Source organism: Halichoeres trimaculatus, unplaced genomic scaffold (assembly GCF_033239565.1).
Source record: "Halichoeres trimaculatus isolate MK-OKI-2021-1 unplaced genomic scaffold, fHalTri1.1 fHalTri1_scaffold_14, whole genome shotgun sequence".
NCBI lineage: Eukaryota > Metazoa > Chordata > Actinopteri > Labriformes > Labridae > Halichoeres > Halichoeres trimaculatus.
The window spans coordinates 1,890,857-1,911,886 of NW_027437192.1; the positions used below are offsets into that span (position 1 = coordinate 1,890,857).

Sequence of the window (21,030 nt, forward strand, 5' to 3'; positions counted from 1 at the left end):
ATGAATACGGATACAGACGGAGCTTAATTTCATCCGTATTTCTGCACATTTCCTTAAAACTTACAGATACGGACCGAACAGAGAAGCCGTGGAGGCAGTGTTGCTGTTACTACCTGATATGCAGCTCTAGGCCCCGTTTACACGACGTCTCGTCCGAAAACACTACAACGGAAGGGAAAAAAAACTGTGTTTGCCTGTAGGTGGCGCTATAACTGTCTTGTCCAGAAGCAGCTTCTGGTAGATCTCCTCTGAAGTAGAGTTGGGCCGATCATCTGGTGTATTGGTGAATGCTAAGAGCAGAAGTGGAGCAACAGATGCTCAATTTGTTAAAGACAGTCATAACTACAGGACTGTTTGTGAAGCGTAGTGTGACGCCAGCGTTTCCACTGAAAACGCCAGCTTTCTGTTTACACGGCAATGGTGTCGGCAGCTTTTCAGAAAAATCCCACTCTGGAGGCCGTTTTTAAAAGTATGCATTTTACATCGGCTTCTGTGTAAACGCGAGGCTGAAACGCAACAAAATTTTTAAGTTTCACCCCAAAACTTTTGTCGTGTTAACGGCCCCTTAGGCCTGGACCACACGTATATGGACATATTCCTAAACGCACATTTTTCTGTCCAGTCGGGGCCTCTCAACCACACGAACACGGCGATTTCAGCCACATAAACAGAGATTTTTTTAACGGATAAAAAAGTGAAGAAGTTAAAAAATATCCGGTTGAGTGGATCCGTGTAGCGGTGTTAAACAGAGCTGGTGTTGACGTGATGATGTGCTCATAACGTTCTTCTTCTATGGTTTTCACATTTTGCTAACCTGACACCTATCAGCCAGGCATGGTATTGCAGGCTTCAGAGGCGATCGTTTCCAGTTTTGCCTCTTCGTGAGGACAGATTTGTTTCTGTGGTGTGGACAGTGAATTTTTTTAACCAAGACAAAGATATCCGGTCAAAAAAAATATCCATATATATACGTGTGGTCCAGGCCTCAGTGAGACATGAAGAGGAAATAATGGCCGAACTTTCGCGATGTATTTAACGGCCTCACCAACCACCGCCTCCTTCAACGCTGTCAACATTTTTGTTCTTGATGTTAGAGCTAGAGTCTCCATGTTGGTTCTTGAGTTTGTTGTTGTCATAAACTCTGACTCTATGCTGCTCCCCCTGGTGGATGTATTGGTTAACTGCAATACTTTGTAAACATGAAACCCTTTTTCAAAGGCCAAAAGGGGGATGGTCTGGCCTCGTCTGTTAACACCCCTGGGTACACTTTGGACGGGGGTTGTTTGGGCCCACTACACCAGCGTCAACAAAAACACTGACGTTAGTTTGCAGAAACTCCAGCGGGTTAGACTCATATTTTGTTTTTTTGTGAGTTCAAACTGTTCGCTAACGTCTCAACATCTGACGTCCTGGACATAAAATCATGAGCAATCATTTAAAACACCGCTAATCCTGCGTAATGGATGATTTCTGGTCATTTTTATCCTCAAAAACATATTTTTTATGTTCTTCCTGAAGCGTTTCTGGATCCAGGCCCCGTGAAGCGGCGAGCGCTGCGTTAATTACTAACCAGGTCAACCCGCTGCGGTTTCTCAGCCTGTCAGGTTAGTCATGGGGAAGGCCGCTGTGTACACACACCGAGCTCACACACACCGCTCACACACACCGCGCTCATAGTGCCGGCTGAGAGGCAGCGCCCTGCAAACACACCTCAATCTGACCTGCACGAGTCACACACACACACACACACACACTGGAGTGTTTGGGGAGCAGGTTTACAGTCCGGTGACTCCCAGAGGAGTGGATGGAGCAGTGACACACACTGTGACACACACTGGGACACACACTGGGACACACACTGACTCATGTCTGCTCTGTGTTGACCAACAGGTGTGGAGCTCGTTCCAAGAAACACTCAGCAAACAGCGCGGACAGCGCGGCGCTCAGACTCCGAGCAAACAAAGGAGCAAAGAGCAGAAAAGTGAGGATGAAGAGGAGACGGAGAGAGGAGAGGTGTGTGTGTGTGTGTGTGTGTGTGTGTGTGTGTGTGTGTGTATGTGTGTGTGTGCAGGACTCACAGTGGACGACCAGGTTGAAGGCGGGGCTTTTCTCCTCTTCCAGCTTGTTTTTGGCCGTGCAGGTGACGGGACCGTCCAGGTCCGTCCTGAGGACGTCTGTGACGGTCAGCGTGCTGGACAGCTCCTCCTGAGGGTCAAACCACAGAGGAAAACACGTCACCATGGAAACACAGGCTCAGGTTGAAGCAGAGGACGATAATTTCAACCCCAAACACAGAGATTAAAAACGTCTTTCTTACGTCTTTTATGGTGATGCGTTTGCCGTCGGCCACGATGGGCGTCGTGCCTTTGAGCCAGGAGAACTTGAGGAAGGAGCCTTTGGCGGAGCAGGTCAGGACCACGGTGCTGTTGTGCTCGATGGCTTCGGCCAGGTTGGGAGTGATGGCCACAGCGGAGACGGGCTCTGCAGGGAGAGACGGGGAGGTTAACTCATTAGACTTTAGAGACGCTTTGGTGCTTTTTTCCCAATTTTTTTTTTTTTTATATCAAACTTTTTATTTGGGAAATAATCAGAGTGAAATTCAATAATATAAATAACCAGTATACAATGCATGTTTTTGGCTTTTCTTTAACAAAATGCCTCTGTTCTCAACAAAAAATAATAATATAAAAAAATTTAATTTCCTTCTATTAAACAATGGAATATATTGTTCTGAAAGGAGATTCGTCAAAAAGATAAATAATAGTACAAGTAATATGATGAATGCACAAATAAGAAAGAAAGAAAGAAGAAAGAAATAAAATAAAATAAAATAAATGACTTTGAAGAAAAAAGAGAATTTTATGAAATAAAAAGACTAAGTAAAAAAAAAATTATAAAATAAAAAATAAAACAAAAATATTGAATTAAATAAATTTAAATCAAATAAAAGAGCATCTATATAATATAAAATAGAATAAAACAAAATTATAAAATGAAATAAATAAAACAAAATTATAAAATAAAAATAAATCAAAATAATAAGATTAAATTTAATTAAATTAAATAAAAGAGCATCTTAATGAAATAAGATAAAAGAAAAGAAAAGAAAAAAATACAAAATAAAATAAATAAATGGAAATTATAAAATAAAATTAACAAAACAAAAAATTATGAAACATGATTAAATTGAATAAAAGAGTTTTTTAATAAAATAAAATATTTTAAACAAAATTACAAAATAAAATTGAAGACAAGAGAAGAGAATTTCAACAAAAATAATAACGAAAAAAAATAAAATAAAAATAAAATAAAGAGGAAAGATAAATTGTCCCAACTGTCCACAGGGGGTGCCAAATTGACCCAATCCGGAAGTTCCTCACAGGAAATTTAACTAAATGTTGCCTTATCATAAGTACTCATTGAGACACAATTTGAATAGATCATTGCTTTGCACCTTTGTGTGTCTGTTCATGAAACTAAAATGTTAATGTGTAAAAAACTGATCTTCTATTTCAGAAATGTCGTAACGTCATTAAGCCAGGACGACAAAAAAAGGGGGGTTGGGGGATTTCCAGAGGAGCAGGATCGGACGCCTCACTAAAAGAGAAGTAAAAACTAAAACCTGTAATTTCAAGAAAATAAGTAGTCCTTCAGATTTATTACAAATATAGAAATAAAGGGGGTCTACCTTGACCTGATTTCCTAAAAATGTTAAGGTCATAAAATAATCTTTCCAGAGCTGATTTAGTCTCAGACAGAAAAAAAACATGTGACTCAAGTTACACGAGGAAGCGTGACGTCTATCACACTGATCTGGAAGATTAGGATTAATGTCAGATAATTTAGATTTGGTTAAATGACTTTTTTCCACTCTTTAATTAAACTGAAAATAAAACATCCCTGTCATACTCATCTTTCAAAAATACTGCACAGAAACGTAATGTGCATTGTGCACGAGCAGCACGGAAGACACGAAGAACAGATTTTACAGAAGCAGAAAAACCTGCTTTTTTATCCCTTATGAATAAATTTGCGGTGAGGTTCCTGTGATGAGTTTCTCTTTAAGTATGCAGGAGTCAGCCGGAGCTAATCCGCTGCCTTTTATGATGAAATCTCACAACAAATGAGCAGGTAATGATCCTTCAAGCAGCTTTGAGGACGGAGGATTTAATAACCTGCTCACCCGGGGCCGGTTTTCTCTTTGCACGATCCTAACTGTACTCCACACTCACGCTGAATGGAGGGCAACAGCAAATATGGCAGCAGCGCCTGAACCTGCTGGACTTGTTCCTAATAATCCTGGAGCTCCATTTGTGAATGTGCCGCCTGTTCATCGGTGATTAGCTAACTGTAGGTGTGTGGGAACAATGTGAAGGAGTGGAAACCAGTTCTGACTGAAGGGCTGGTGCAGAAACTTTCCTCAGAGTCAGAGGATTGGTGCATGTTTCGCTCTGATGACCTCATTTCCTGTTTGAGGAAACCAAAGTTACCAAGAAGAGCCGCTGAAGAGGGTTCTGGGAGAATTTGAGGAAGTTTCTGACAAAAAAAGCTGCAGAAAGTTTTGAAACTGTGGCGTAAGACCGGCCTGGTTCTCTGGTGGTTGCAGAGACCGCAGTGCCAGGGGGTCAGCTGAGCGTGCAGTCTGAGGTTTTTAACCCCAAGATTTGCAAGATTACCAGTTTAGAGAGTGTGAACTCAAGTGTCACGACTTCAGAAAGACTTCACCGTAACATTTAAGATTGCAAAAACCAGACCCAGGATTGAATGTGAAGGCTTTCACTTCATCTCTGAGAACATTGAGAAAAAAACACTGGCTCTTTTCCTGAGTGTCTCTCAAGGGAAACCGATTCAAAGTGACGCCACGCTGTTTGGATGAGTTTGAGTGGGACCGTGGCTCAGGGGCAAAGTGGGCTGCGGCACCAGACGGGTGCTCAGGGCTGGAGAAGGCTGCAGCAATTAATAAATCAACAGAAAATGGTCTTTGACAAACAGCTACTGCTTCTCAGACGCCTGGGTTCAAAACGTACGAGATGCAACTTGTAGAAGGTGGAAATGTTCGATGAGTTTCTACAGCTCAGTGGATCATTTCTGGGAGTTTTTGTGCAAACATTCCTGACTGGATTTCTTCACATTTTGGTAATAAAAGACAAAAACAAACTGAATTTCAGTCTGCAGAAATACCTCCAACAGGGAGGTCAAAGACAGCTCACTAACACCTTGACCTGAACCTGACACGCCTATAGGTGTATGTGAGAGGAGCCACACCTTCCAGAAACTCCAAGCAGGCTCCTGTTTCTCAAAAACAACTCTCTCTTAGCTTTTCTTCTCATGATACCTCCAACAACAGCTCAAATCAGATCCCACGTTGCGTAAAAACGCATATCAACACTTTGCGCATAAGTTTAAAAGGGTTGAAGTGTGAGGGAAAAGCGCAGTAGCGTATCCATCCGCTGCTGAAAGTAGTTCACAAACAGTGTGGTTGCTCAGCAACCCGGATACCTCACACTAAACACTTCAGGGCTCCTCTCACACAACAGGTGTGGCTCGGGGTTTTTTACGCGCGCCAAACCCCGTTAGGAAAGTTAACAAGTTTTCAAGTTAACGGTTTCTGGAGACGCTTAGAGCTTAAATCAGAGACTAAAGCAGATTCATCCGAGACTATAGAGACTGCTGATTCATTCGGCATAGGTCCACCTCAGGATGCACTTAACTCGAGCTCACCTCGTTAAACAAGTCCCACTATTTTAGACGATTTTATTTAACAACGTTTTTTAAAGCGATTAAGACTAAAACTTTACAGATTAGAAAACTGTGTCGCTTTATTATGACGTATTAATGAATTCGGCGTCAAAAAATGTTCAGGGATTTGTTTACAGGAGGACTCAGGGCTGAAAACTGTTCAGTAAAGCTGAAAACACCTGCCTCCCTTTCCGCATGCGCAGAGCGAGCCAGAACCAGAATCACTCACCCAGGACTCGGAGCTCAATTTCTCCAGCTTGCGTGGTCAGGTCAGGCGACACTATGCTGAGGGAGTAAACCCCGCTGTCCTCCGGCTTCGTGCCCTTCAGAGTCAGGGACGCCGTGGTGGAGTTCACCTCCACCCGTCCCGCGTACGTGTCGTCCACTTTGGTCTGGTCCTTCGTCATGGTGACCACAGGCTCCGACCCGGTGGCGAAAGTCCAGGTTACAACGAAGAAAGGTGGGTTAACATTGCGCGTTTTTAGAGTCACATCTTTCCCCAAAACCACGTCCACGGGTCCTTCTTCCAGGATGTCCACCCCTGCGCAGCATCCTGCGGGGAACAGAGAAGTCAGGCAACCAGCAGAAAAACTTCAAATCATCCCTCACTGAGTCAAACATCTGTCTGTGCTGTTCACTTCTTTCTCTTTACACTAAGTTAAAACAGTTTCCACCCAACCACACCAATAAAGTTCACCTCAGTTAAACCTGTCAAACACTCCTGCACATCAGGATCAGTTTCTGATTCTTACCGAGAAAAGAGAGCAGAAAGAAAAGCGACTTAGAGGCGAACAGATCCATCCCGGACGGTTCAAGTCTTTCCAGCAGAGTCAGAGACGAAAATGCGGCAGTACCTGCAGCTTTTAGAGGGACACACCCAGAGAAGGTGAGCACACACACACTCACACACACGTCATCGTCATTGTGGTGTGTGTGGTAACTTGATTTCACTCCCCCAGCTTCTTCAGACAGCCCAGCTATGATTTCACTCCTCCAGTCCAGTCCAGTCCAGTCAGTGAAATAAAGTCTTTATTATTCAGCTTAAATGCTTAAAAGTCATTAAACTTTGTGTAAAAGTTTTACAGTGTTTATAATGACTTTATAATCATGAATAAGCAGCAAAATAGATGTTATTAAGCAGGGTTAGTGTTTTATTAAACTATTATTTTGGATGCTAATGATCAGAAATAGTAAAAAGACTTGGTGCTAAAATGTGAAATATGACAAATTAACCTCCTTAGTTTCTGGTTCATGTTCGCTGAGACACTGCTGCCACCTGGTGTCCGTGTGGGGAAGTACTTTAGACACTTTTAAATTTTGTGATGTACTTTTTTTAAAAATTATTATTATTTATCTATTTACCTTCGATTATAACTGTCTGTTACTATTTTTTTTTTCATAATAACAATCAAATAAATGCCATTTACCACAATCCATTAACAAAGCCTCTATAATCTCTTGGGCCCATGTGACCTTGTAATAATTACTGTGAAGTAAGGGTCAAAAAGGAACAAAAAGAAAAGGACGACAGTGAAAAAATGTAGTGTAAAATAGGGGTATTAGCCCTTTAACTAGCTCTTCATTTAATCCTTTAACTTTAACTTTTTAAATCTAAGGAATAAAAAAAATAAATAAATAAAAAAAAAAATAAAATTAAATAAATTTCAATCAAATAAAAGAGCATCTATATAAAATAAAATAGAATGAAACAAAATTATAAAATAAAAAATAAAACAAAATACTAAGATTAAATTGAATTAAATTAAATTAAATTAAATAAAAAAGCATCTTGATGAAATAAGATAAAAGAAAAGAAAAGAAAAAAATACTTAATAAAATTAATAAAATATAATTATAAAATAAAATTGACAAAAAAAATAATAAAATTTGATTAAATAAATAAAAGAGCATCTTAATAAAATAAAATAATTAAAAAAATAAATAAAACTGAAGACAAGAGAAGAGAATTTCAACAAAAAATAATAACCAAAAAATTAAATTAAATTAAATAAAGAGGAAAGATAAATTGTCCCACTGTCCATAGAGGGCGCCAAAATTGACCCAATGTGGACGTCCCACACAGGAACTTTAACTAAATATTTCCTTTTCATAAGTCGTTATTTGAGACACATGTGAAGAAATTATAGCGTTGTATATTTGTGTTTCTATTTAAGCAACAAAAAATGTAAATGTGTTTAAAAGAACTGATCTCCAACAATGTAACGTTATTAAGCCAGGATAATAAAAAAAGAGGGTTTAGGGGATTTCAAGAGGAGCAGAAATCAACAAAAAGTACGACAGTGAAAAATCATCTTATAAAAGGGGTACTAGCCCTTTAACTACTCTTCATTTACTCCTTTAACTTTAACTTTTTAAATCTAAGGGATAAGAAGTAAAACTTAGTGTCTAACCTTTCAACATCCCACCAAAGAATATAAATGTATAGATATATAGACCAAGAAGTACTCGATCCAAAATATGAAACCTAAATACTAATTACGTAATAAAAAAATAAAATAAAATAAACTTTCTCCGAAAAGTCTTTGTCTTCCAAAACAGCAGGTGGCGGCGAAGCTCCTCTGTTTCAGCGACCATCCTTACATCCTAACACAGAACAAAACGAAGAAGAACTATACCCGGAAGTAATTTGACTCTGTGGCTATCATGCTAATTCTTACTGTTCTTATGTATTTTGCCAACCCAGACTCATTTAATGTGGGCTGTAATCCAGATTTAACATGTTTATTTCATGATTTCTGCTTCTAGAGATTCTGTTTGCGTCAGTCTTCTTCTCTTGTTAGCCTCGATGCTACAGTGAGTTAGCGCTCAGTTGCTAATGCTGTAAGCAGACGGAGCCTGATACTCCTGAAGCAAACGTTACAGAGAGATTTAAAAATGTCTAAAGTCCAAACAGTGAGAGGTTTGATCATCCAGAGACTGAGTGCAGCTGCTGAAGAGATCTTTGAGCTGTTTGAAAGGACGATAGCAGAGTACGAGGAGCAGCTCTGTCGATCCAAAGAGGATCAACACAAACTGCTGAAGGATGGGTACAGCCCTGAAGACTGCTCAGGGAAGACAGGTTGGTAGTTAAACTACGGACATCTATGACTGGACTTATTTAGGTTATTTACTCTTTGAGAAGGAATTGCATGGTTGTACATTATTTCAACCCATGCTTGAGCCACAATAAAGTAAATAATACCCCAACGCAACGATTCTCAAAGCGTCCATTCATAACAAATGTTAATAGAAGACACGTATTATACAGAAAAGGGAACTTTTTACAAAAACAGAGCATGTGATTATTGTGTTATTGTACATTCAGTGATTCTTCTTCTTTAAGATTTATAAATCTTAAGCAAACATTTCTGAATCTTTTGCAAAGATTTCAAGATATTTGCTTAGACTTCTGAATCTTAAGCTACGATTTCTAAATATTTGGCTAACATGCAAATTCACAGTGCCCACAGAAAGTACCAAAATTAAAGTCAGAGGAAGCGATCCAGCCAAGCCAGACTTTGAGAAAGTCAAACACAGTCGACTAAATCAGCCAACATTCTCAAAATTGCTTCCTCAAACTCTTATTTTGGCACTTCCTGTGGGCAGGAGTGTGAATTTGTATATTAACAAAATATTTAGAAATCTTAGCAAATATTTGGAAACCTTTGCTTAAGATTGATAAATCTTTGATAAATACTAAGTCTTAGCTAAATTTTCAGAATGAAAACTAAATGTTTTGTAACGTAGATAAATATGTAGAATCAGGACATTCATTTATAACATTTATAAATAACATTTAACTTTTAGATAAAACATTTAACATTTTTATCTAATATCTGAAAAATATATTTCTCAAATATTTCTCTACATCTGCATAGAAAGTGATGTTTTAGAGCTAAATGTGGGAAAATGTTGTTGTTTGTAATGTTTGCAACTTTACAATCGGCGCCCCCTATGCTCTAGTGTGCAGAAATGAGAAATGCTGTCAGAAAACGGTATCTAATTTTTGTTTTCACGTCGTTCACAGAGGTCCAGCAGCTGTCAGTGAGTAAAGAAGAGGACTCTCAGGAACAGCAGGACAGAAGTCTGGACCAGGAGAAACCCCCACGCATTAAAGAGGAGCAGGAGGAGCCATGGAGCAGTCAGCAGACAGAGCAGCTTCACGGTCTGGAGGAGGCTGGTATCAGCATGCTCAGGTTCACTCCTGTTCCTGTGAAGAGCGAAGAAGACGATGGAGAGAAACCTCAGTCCTCACAGCCTCATGAAAACCAAACCACAGGCAACGAAAACAAGAGTTCAGCGTCTGAATCTGAGACTGACGACAGCAGCTGGGACTGGGAGGAGATCAGGAACTCTCAGTCTGTCCCAGACGTAGCTCAAACTAATACAGAGGCTAATGGTGTTAAAGCAGCAGCTAGCTCCTCTGAGCCTGCCGCGGGCGCCGCCAGCAAAGAACATCTGCTGAAATACAGTCGACGCAAAACAGGACCGAAACCCTTCAGCTGCTCTGTCTGTGGGAAACGCTACCTGAGGAAGAACTCTTTGACCACCCACATGAGACATCACTCAGAGGGGACACACTTCAGCTGCTCTGTTTGCAAAAAGACTTTCCCCTGGAAGGGGGACGTGGAGAGGCACATGAGAGTCCACACCGGAGAGAGACCGTTCAAATGCTCCGTCTGTGGCTCCAGGTTCGCTCAGAGCTCAACGCTGAACTTACACCTGAGAGTTCACACCGGAGAAAAACCCTTCACCTGCTCCATCTGTGAAACAAGCTTCAGTCTGAGAAATAACTTAGTGTTACACATGAGGAGCCACACGGGGGAGAGACCGTACAGCTGCTCGTTCTGCGGGAAAGGGTTCGCGCTCCGAGGGAATCTAAAACGACACCTGATCGTCCACACCGGAGAGAAACAGTTTGGATGTACGGTGTGCGGGCAGAGGTTTGCGCAACATGTTACCTTAAAGAGACACATGACTGTTCACACGGGAGAGAAACCGTTCAGGTGTTCAGTCTGTGGTAAAAGATTTGCACAACAAACGTGTCTGACGAGACATTTGACCATCCACAGGGGGGAAACGGAGTCTGTGCAGGAATGAGGTCCAGTTCTCTCTGCGTCGGGCCACTGGGCCAAGGAAAAAACACTCACAATCCCACGACTGAAAACCGAAAGAATCAAGAAACTGAATTTTGCTGAGTCACCCTTTATGTCAAAGAAAACACAGTGTTAGCCAAACAGCATGGAGCGTGTAGCTTCATTAACTGATGAAATGAAAGAGAAACTTTCAGAGATGGTTTAAAGCTACAGAGGAAAGTTCTCAGATTCAGTTCTTTGGACCAGAAACTCCTGAAAGTTGTAGAAACAAGCGATTTGGCTGCTGATCTAAGTGCATGTCATTATGAGAGATGACACTAGCAATGATTTTATTTGTTTTATTTATTTTTTCTTCGTTTTCTCTGGGTAATACGAAAAAATTAGTCAAGATCTCAAGAAGAAACGACTGAAATTTGCTCATTTAAATCAAGAAAATATATTTTATATATAGTCATGGCCCTTAAGGGCTTCCGTAGATTAATGTTCTTTGAGTTTATTTATGTTATTATTATTTATTACATTTATTTTGTTCAAAAAAGTCCTGATGCTACAGGAGAAATATAATTTATCCATTCAGGACTGAAAAAAGCTGGGTTTGTTTATTACCAGTAAAATAAGTCAGAAGTCATCACTCCTAAACACTCTGCTCTTTTTTCATTATAATAACATTACGGAGCTAAAACTCATCACTTTAATGAAGTCTTTTGAAAAGAATTTTGTAACTCAATCTTTATGTCTTATATATTGCCGATACAGGATCTGTGGAAAATCTCAACCTGACATGTACAAAGTTACAGAACTGTAAAGTTTTCCTTTCCTTCATTATGTAACTACAGTATTTATATGATATTTATGTTTGTGTTTTCTGTAAATATATCTCACGTTCAAGAGAAAAAACAACAGAAAGACTCTGACGAGTATTAATTTAATGATCTTTATTAGAGGAGTAGCTCAACAGACTTTTTTTTGATGTGATTTTGATTTCTCTCTTTTAAAAAGCTGAGTCTGCAAAAAAAAAAAAAGGTTTATTGTGCTTTTTGAGTTGGTAGGTTATGACTCTGGTTTACACTCATTAATGCTCACGTGAGGCTGAAGTAAAATGAAGGAAAAAGTTTCAGTGAGCCTGTTTTATTTAAATTATCAAAATAACTTTATGTATGAATCACCCCTAAGAACAAATGTTTCCAAAGTGCTTTAATGGACGAAAGCATGGCAGAGAATCAGAATCAGAGACGACTGGGTAAACATTAAACAGAAAGAGGTGAGCAGTCATGGCGTGAGTGTAATATTATAAAGTCATAAAGATAAAATGGGAAATAAATAAGAAAAAATAAATAAAGAAGACTTTCTGGGTTTTAGGAAGAAAATGACGAGGTTGATGGTACATCAGTGAAAAAGGAAGAGTTAAAGGGTGTGAAACAATGAGATTAAAAAAAAAATAAAAAAATGAAATGAGCGTAAAGATTAAAAAATCATGAATTAATATATAAAATAATATGAGAGTTAAGAAATATAATAACAACATCACTGTCAAATCAATTAATGTGAAATTATATTTTAAAAAAATCATGGACTTAAATTTACCGTGCCGGATTTCAGAACATAGTACGCACTCCGGTACAGCAGGTGGCGGTAGGCACCGGAAGTGATGTTTTTCGATCCGCCAATCATTTATACAACAGGAAGAAATAGCCGGAGCTGGATTTCAGACACACAGCTAAAAGGAGTGGACTCAAAGCGGCCTGAATAATGTTTCTGAAGACTTCACCTGAGTTTTTATGCCTCATATCTTTATAAAACCAAAGGTTTGAGCTATTTTCAGCCGTAAACAAACGGACGCCGGCTAAAAACACAACCACGCATGCGCCGTAGTGCCTGGACTGTGTGAAAGGAGTCTGTGGGATCACTTTAAAAATGTCTAAAATCCAGATAATGAGAGGATTTATTAGCCAGAGACTGAGTGCAGCTGCTGAAGAGATTTTTGAGCTGTTTGAAAGAACGATAGCAGAGTACGAGGAGCAGCTCTGTCGATCTAAAGAGGAGAACCAGAGACAACAGAAGCTTCTGGAAGCTGTTTATAACCCTGAAGACGACGACGGACATAAAGAAGGTTTGAGCTGATTACAGTCCCTTTAACATCCTTGTGACATCTTATCCTGTTATAAATACACAATTATACGTATTTAATACACAGATCCTTCGGTTTAATTAACCCTCTCCAGACAATATACGGGTATGTCCTGAGGCCAGGGCCTGGGCCAGAATATACCCGAGGGTGTAAAACAGACAAAGCCAAACTAGACCCCACCAGACCAGAATGTAGCCCTCTTAGTTAAGCTAGTTTACAAAGTGTTAGATTCAAGGAAGAATATTCGCTGTGAATTCAAACAGGACATAAACATGTGTTTCATTGTTCCTCCAGCACTTACTTGACCAAAAACATCCAGCTCTACATTTCTACAGAAACACACTCCATAATCAGCTGTCTCTCTGAAATAAATAAAAAAAGGGCTACCCTACCTTCTTATCATTAAACTATGAAAAATCCAATGTTATATTTATTTTCTCCCAGTGCCTGTGAAATTTCAGAATCAGAAACGCCAGAGTATCTTCAAGAATTCAAGGACTCCACTTTGAACTGCACTCTCTCTGTACAGTTATTTGCGAATAAACACAAAATATCACAAAAAAATTATGAAAACTAGAGCATAATTTGAAAAACAATGATAAATATAATAGATTTCACAATAAAATAATTCTGCAGAGGAAAATAAGAAATTTAAGTTAACATAATGCACTGAATAAGACATTAAAGGAATGTGCAATTTGCATCAGAAAAGTGAAAAGCCGCTTCTGGATGAGACAGTTATAGCGCCACCTACAGGCCTGGCATGCTAACTACACTGTTTTCAGTCCTTTGGCATTTCCATGTCAACACAGATTTTTTTCACTGCATTTTTATTGTGCTTTTTAGTGTTTTTGGATGAAAGGTTGTCATGGAAACGGGGCCTGAATCTGAAAATAGACAAACTTTTTGCAGAAAACTTTTGAAGAGTGAATAATTTATCTTAGTTTTTCTTTCATTTCAACAAAATTGATTCCAATTTTTCTTACTTATTATTTTTGTTATTTTATTATCTTCCTTTTATTATTGTTATTGTTATAATGTTTTTTTTTTCTTTTTTCTTTTTTTTTTTTTCAAGGGTAAGGCCTTGGGAGGGTGGAGGATGGAGGGTGGGGTGGGGGGATGTTTTGACTTGCAGATGTGATGCCTGATGGACATTATGTCCTTTGTTTATATGTCTTCTGTCTGATTGTCACTCTGTTTGTCCTTTGTTAAAAAATGTTTCATAAATAAAGTTGGAAAAAAAAATCAATTCCAATTTGGACTTGCAGTTGAATTTTTAGTTTGTAGAATAAATGTTGTAATCAATTAAAACTTGCTCCATCATTAACTGAGTTCTGCTTTGATTAACGTCATGCTGCCACAGTGATAAAAACTTTTTGGTTTAAATTTTTTTCCTCTGCAGGCTTCCAGCAGGTGTCGGTGAGTGAAGGAGACGTCCCCCCTGAGCAGCAGGAGAGGAGCCACAGTCTGGACCAGGAGAACCCACCAGAACCACCGTACATCAAAGAGGAAAAGGAGGAACTGTGGACTCAAGAGGGGCTTGGAGGACCAGAAGAGTCTGACATCATTCAGTTCACCCTCTCCCCTGTTCCTGTGAAGAGCGAGGATGATGAGGGAGAGAAAGCTCCGTCCTCAGAGGATGATGGAGCAGCACAACATCAGATACAGGATCAAACCCAAACAGAGGACAAAGTCTATCCCTGCACACTCTGCGGGAAAAAATACCCCAAAGAGAAATCCTTAAAGAACCACCTGAAGCGTCACTCAGAGGAGAAACGTTTCAGCTGCTCAGTCTGCAACAAAACGTTTCCGTGGAGAGGAGAGCTAGTTATACACATGAGGACGCACACCAGAGAGAAACCGTTCAGCTGCTCTATCTGTGGCACAAGTTTCGCTCACAGCTCGTCCTTGGCGGTGCACCTCAAGCGTCACAGTGGAGAGAAACCATTCAGCTGTCCAGTGTGTGGGAAAAGGTTTGCACGTAAAAAACAACAGACTCAACACATGAGAACGCACACTGGAGAGAAACCATTCAACTGCACGGTGTGTGGGAAGACATTTGCAGAAAAAGCTAATTTGATCCGTCACTCGACCGTCCACACGGGAGAGAAAATGTTCTGCTGCTCAGTTTGTGGGAAAAGATTCGCACACGGTATAACACTGAAGCGTCACTCGACGGTCCACACCGGGGAGAAACCGTTCAGCTGTGAAATCTGCGACAAAAGATTTACTCGTCTTCAACACGTCAAAAAACACAAATGTGTTGTTGTTGAGAGCAGCTCGAATGGGTGAAGCTACAGTCTCATTAAACAAATTCACCAATGATGTCTGTTTTTAAAGGGGACATATCATGCTGATGCCTGATTTAATACTTACATATAATATAATAAATTTGAAAACAAGACCTTTCACCCCCTGAATTTTCAAAAAATGAGATATTGTATTTTTTCTGATATCCTAGAACGAGATTTGATGCCTCTGAAAATAGGTCATTGCCATTTGGCCACGAGATTTCGATACAAGGATCCTTTCTTTTTATTGGAGTAATCTGATAAAGCAGCTCCTCCTCTGTGATGTCAGTTAGTCACACAACCGCCACCGAGGGATACACCCACCAAGAGCCGACTGACTGAGTGCTGGATGCAGGGACTCTGCTCTGCTGAGCAGCTCGGCTTTACATGGTGAATTAGCAGTTAAAACACTGTAGTTTTAGCAGATGTGGTAATACTTGTGAGACTGTGATATTTGCATGCTTGTTCTGACATGCACTGTGAACCTGGACCACAATAATGCTGCGGTAATAACATAGTGAGGAACTGACGGTAGAGGCGATGTTTAGACGACACTTTCAGCATGATGGATAAAACAGACAGAGAAAAGTTAAGGAGCAGGATGGAGCCCTGTTATAGAAATAGTTTATTGGTGAAGTCTGCCTATATTTCCACGTATGAACTCTACATGTTACAGTACCGCTTTGACTCACCACACTGAAGCGTCCTGAGATGATCTGTGTCCAGGTGGATTTTCTTCCTCCTGAGCTGCAGAACCGTCCGGGTCTGATTCGGGGTCCAATACAAAAGGACGTATCCTACACTCTGCCATTTTATTACTGCTATCAATGCCTTACGGTGAAGTTTTGGCAAACAGCAAACTCGCTCGGTCTGCTCCACCCTATATGGCGATTTTGTAAATACTGCCATGCTGCAAAAACTGCCCCCTGGCTCTACCCCCTCCGCCCCTCTGATAGAACTGACCAATCAGAGCACAAAGGGCTGTGACGTTGCGAGGTTACTGGAGGTCATTCTCCAAACGAGCGTTTTAACCAGATCTTCAGAATGGCCTAAAATGAGGATATTGAGAACGCTATTGTGGGGCAATGAAGGAACTAAATGACTTGTACTGAGGGCAGAAATGCTTTACAGGCATCCTAGTCTGGCATAGTGAAAAGGAGAAACAAGCATGATATGTCCCCTTTACGGATGTTCCTGTCTGAGCCTTTCAATAAACATCAGTGAAGTAAAATACTCAACGTGCTTTGATCAACATTTGTTTTTGACTGAGATTCATGAATAAAGTGAGCTCATAATAACACATTTCATCTCTGACTCTCAGCTCTTTTTATTCTCTTTGTTGATGCTTTAGTTAAAGAGGTCAACGTGCAAACCAAGACGGAGTTTCAGTGTGAGCTGAGTGTATTACTTTCCCCTGCTTGGTTGAAACACTGTAACAATAAAAATGAAAACATCACTCAGCATTAATCAGGTGAAAATAGGAGGGTTTAAAAGGATGTAGAACAATAGGGTCAGAGGCATTAAACATGAATCAAAAATCATCAGACACCGTGTGAAAGAGAAGAGTTTTAGGAACAAAACATGTCTTCAAAGGCCTTGTCTCCTTCATCACCACAAACTCACCGTATGCACTTGTTCAGAGAGCAGCAAACATGGGACATTGTTTATTTATCTATTTCTTTTTAAATCTAATTTTCTATTTTAATTTTGAAGCTTTACTTAGAAACTTTTTGAGATCAAAATGTTGATTAGGGCAATTGTTCCCATGGTTTTGACATTTTGATGAGGTGCGTACATACATAAGCCTTTGCATGTCACCCTCCAGAGTCAGCATGTCATAAAAAAGCTGCTAAAACTTTAACCTTATGGTCCAAATTTAGACCATTTTTGGGAATTCCTCTTTATTATTTGCCTCCCCTGTCTATTAACTACTATTAGTTTGGTTATTGTAACTGTTTTTAGCTGCCTAGCTTGAATATCCTTACGTTGTATATTTTGTGTTTTCAACCCCCTGGTGTTCTGTCCGTATTAAAGTTCAGTAATTGTTTGGTCTTTTTTATTTTATTTTTTATATTTTCTAATAAAGCGCTAAGAGAAACACATTACAAATAAATTAAAACAAAACGAAAAAATAAAATTAAAAAAAAAAAAAAAACTCCGGAACAATAGCTGGCGGTATGCACCGGAAGTGATGTTTTTTGACCCGCCAATACGCTGAGACAACAGGAAGAGATAGACGGAGCCGTATCACCACTTCCAGGACCGGGGGATGTTTAATGGACTCAAGAGTTCTTTGATTTTAGTTTCTAAAGACTTCACCTGGGTTTTCCTGTCTTATGATTTATTATACTAAAGGTTTGGACGACTTTCAGCGGGAAATAGACGAACGCCGACTGAAATCACAACCACGCATGCGTCGTAGTGCCTGGAGCGTAAGAAAGGAGTCTGTAGGATCACTTTAAACATGTTTAAAACCCAAACTGTGCGAGTTTTAATCAACCAGAGGCTGAGTGCAGCTGCTGAAGAGATCTTTGAGCTGTTTGAAAGGACGATAGCAGAGTACGAGGAGCAGCTCTGTCGATCTAAAGAGGATCAACACAAACTGCTGGACGCGGTCTACAACCCTGAAGTCCGCTTACACAGAGCAGGTTTGGGAGAAATTTGATGATCATCAAGAGATTAATAACGTTAATTCTTATATTCTGTTTTCTTTTTAATGTATAATTTTGTCATCGATTTCATAAACTGTTGTGCGCTCACAAAGACCTCCTACCACTTCTGTTTTGAATGCAAATATCGAAGAGCCCCCTCAGCCTTTATTAGTCTGGCTGGCTGATTCTCAGTGTCCCCCTAAACCCTGGGTCCTGAACCCTCACGGACTTTATTGACATCACCCAGAAAGTGGTTGAGTGCATGGGTCAAAATGGTTTAAGTTGGATTGAGACAACACATTACTACTGTTCACAACATCTATGCCATCATTGCTCACCTGAGCAGCAGGATGAACTGTTATTAAACAAGCTTTAGTTTGAAATAATCAACATTTTTCCAATTTGCTCCTTTGAGTCAAACAGTCTATCTACCAAACTGAAAGAAACTCCAACCTCACCAAGCAGAGCTAACGTAACCTCACTCTTCATTTTATTGATAGACTCTCAAGTTTGAACAGACCACTGCAGAATAACTGCTGACTGTGGGTTGGAGACAACATTAGCACAAACAGTTTTGCCCTTTTAGCCTTTAGCTCATGTTTAAGCCTTTAGCTCCTGTTAAATCTTAAGCTCCTGTTTTAGTCCTTGGCTCGTATTTTTGCTTTTAGCTTGTGTTTTCACTCTTACCTCATGTTCAGCCTTTAGCTCGTGTTTTCACTCTTACCTCATGTTCAGCCTTTAGCTCGTGTTTTAGCAGTTAGCGGGTGTTTAATCCTTTAGCTCATTTTTAGCCTTTTGCCCATGTTTGAGCTTGTAGCCTATGATTTAATCTTTAGCTTGAGTTCAGCCTTTAGCTTAGATTTTTCCATTTAAATCATATTTTAGCCTTCACCTTGTGTTTTACTTTTTGGCTTGTGCTTTAGCCTTTTGCCCATGTTTTAGCTTTTAGCCTATCTTTTAGCCCTTGTTTTCACTTTTACCTTGTGTTTTACATTTTAGCTTGTGTTTTAGCATTCAGCCCATGTTTTAGCCTTTAGTTCGTGCTTTAGCATTTAGATCATTTTTTAGCCTTTTGCTCATGTTTTAGCTTTTAGCACATGTTTTAGTCTTAAGCTCGTGTTTTCACTTTAACCTTATATTTTAGCCTTTAGTTTTTTTTTTTTTTTTTTTTTTTTTTTTGGGGGGGGGGGGGGGGGGGGTGTTAGTAGTTAGCCTGTGTATTAGCCTTTGGTTCGTGTTTTACACTTTAGCTAGTGTTTTAGCCTTTAGCTTAAGTTTTAGTCTGAGCCCATGTAGCTTTTAGCTTGCATTTTAGCTTGTATTTTAGCCTTTAGTTCTTGTTATAGCTTTTAGCTTGTATTTAGCCTTTAGCTTTTGCTCCATCATTCCCCTGTTTAGCTTTCTTCTGCTCTGAATCAATCCAGTCCTGTCCGACTCGATCAGGAAGCTGAGAAGTAGCATTTAGAAATAACCTATATTGGTGCTGATAATATCATTTTAATTCGTGGATTAGGATCAGGCTCTAGAAGAGAAACTTCTTCAAGATCACCCAGAAACTCCTCGCAGGGACTTTTACCAGAAAACATTTGATCCTAGAGTCAAGAGAGTGGTGCTGTTATTAGCCTACATGTTTATACTACTTCAAGTTTTCTAAGTCTAACCAAAATATTTTATTATTCCCTGCAGACATCGAGCAGCTGCTGGAGTTCAAAGATGACGCTCCCCCAGATCAGCAGGAGTGGGGCCCCATTCTGGAGCAGGAGGACTCTGAGCCTCAACAGATTAAAGAGGAGCAGAGGGGGCAGCAGCGTCCAGGGCTGGAGGAGGTGGAGACCTGTGTGTTATCTCCCCCCGTCCCTGTGAAGAGCGAAGGAGAGGTTGGAGAGAAACTTCAGCCCTCACAGATTCATGGAAACCAAATGGAGATGAGCAGAGATGATGCTGAGACTGAGAGCTGCAGTGAGCACTGGGACGCCAAGGCATCTCCTGTAATCATTGAAACTCTCCAGAATGAGACAGAATCTGAAACCCTGAGCTCCCCTGGTCCTGCCACAGGCTCAGGCTCAAAGGGTCCGACACCCAGAAGAAGGAGAAAAACACAGAGACCGTTCAGCTGTTTGATTTGTAAAAAGACTTTCCCACACAGAGGAGATGTGGTTACTCACATGAGAATCCACACCGGTGTGAAACCTTTCCAGTGCTCCATCTGTGGCTCTAAGTTCACCCGAAGTTCCTCTTTACGCTCACACTACAGGGTTCATACAGGAGAGAAACCTTTCACCTGCTCCGTCTGCCAAACAAGCTTCACTCGCAAGACCACGTTGGATATTCACATGAGGAGCCACACGGGAGAGAAACCATTTGTTTGTTCAAACTGTGGCAAAACATTTTCATCACAGCAAAATCTGAAACGTCACCTAACCATCCACACTGAAGAGAAACTATTCGGTTGTTCCGTTTGTGGTCAGAAATTTCTGGAATCTGAAAGTTTGACGCTACACATGGTGGTCCACGATGGGGAGAATTCATTCATTTGTTCAATCTGTGGGGAGACGTTTCCAACCCAGCAAACTCTGAAACGTCACACGCGTGTTCACACCAAAGAGAAACTCTACGATTGTTTAGCCTGTGGTCAGAAATTCACACAGTTTTCAAGTTTAAAGCGACACATGGTGGTCCACACTGGGGAGAAACCTTTTCAGTGTCCAGTTTGTAGCAAAAGATTTGCACTGAAGTTTGACCTGAAACGACACATGAACATCCACAGGAAGAAGAGCGTGTAGTCTCAGTGCGACGTTAAACATTCACTTATTTATCAGTAATCATTTTCAGTACAACAATGTTTTTGTATGAGTGAAGTCGTTGATTTCTTTTGTCAGGCTGGACTCTTCAACTCTTCAACTCAAGTCAAACCGACTCATTTAGTTTGTTATTCACACGTCCTGTGTGTCTGGATTGCAGGACAGGATGTTTTCCTTTAGTTACGGTCTCAGGCTGCTCTCACATCTGTTGTTATTATTTGTCATTATTTTCCGGTTTTCTATACAAGCCTCAGACAAACACTGACCCTTTTACCACAGTGTCAACAGGCAGAGAGAGATGAGACAGAATTGTTTTGAAAATTG

General features: G+C 40.1%; 2 protein-coding genes across 3 annotated transcripts in view; one reads left to right on the top strand and one right to left on the bottom strand.

The window, feature by feature from the left end:
• The window catches only part of LOC141802535 (cell adhesion molecule CEACAM5), a 30,573-nt gene extending 23,900 nt beyond the window's left edge, over nt 1-6,673 (bottom strand). For both annotated transcript variants that reach the window (XM_074686070.1, XM_074686071.1), the window contains exons 1-4: nt 6,492-6,673; nt 5,969-6,292; nt 2,318-2,481; nt 2,079-2,205 (exon numbers count right to left, since the gene is read on the bottom strand). In XM_074686070.1, coding sequence (XP_074542171.1) covers nt 2,079-2,205; nt 2,318-2,481; nt 5,969-6,292; nt 6,492-6,540 — 664 coding nt within the window. In that variant the 5' untranslated portion in view covers nt 6,541-6,673. The remainder of the gene's footprint in view (nt 1-2,078; nt 2,206-2,317; nt 2,482-5,968; nt 6,293-6,491) is intronic.
• Nucleotides 6,674-8,174: 1,501 nt separating this feature from the next.
• On the top strand, nt 8,175-20,795 carry LOC141803257 (uncharacterized). The gene is made up of 7 exons (XM_074687220.1): nt 8,175-8,818; nt 9,767-10,836; nt 12,708-12,945; nt 14,366-15,251; nt 17,289-17,292; nt 17,677-17,902; nt 19,592-20,795. Exons 1-7 carry the CDS (start codon nt 8,635-8,637, stop codon nt 20,686-20,688), a joined length of 3,705 nt encoding a protein of 1,234 aa, XP_074543321.1. The 5' UTR covers nt 8,175-8,634; the 3' UTR covers nt 20,689-20,795.
• The last annotated feature ends 235 nt before the right edge of the window (nt 20,796-21,030 follow it).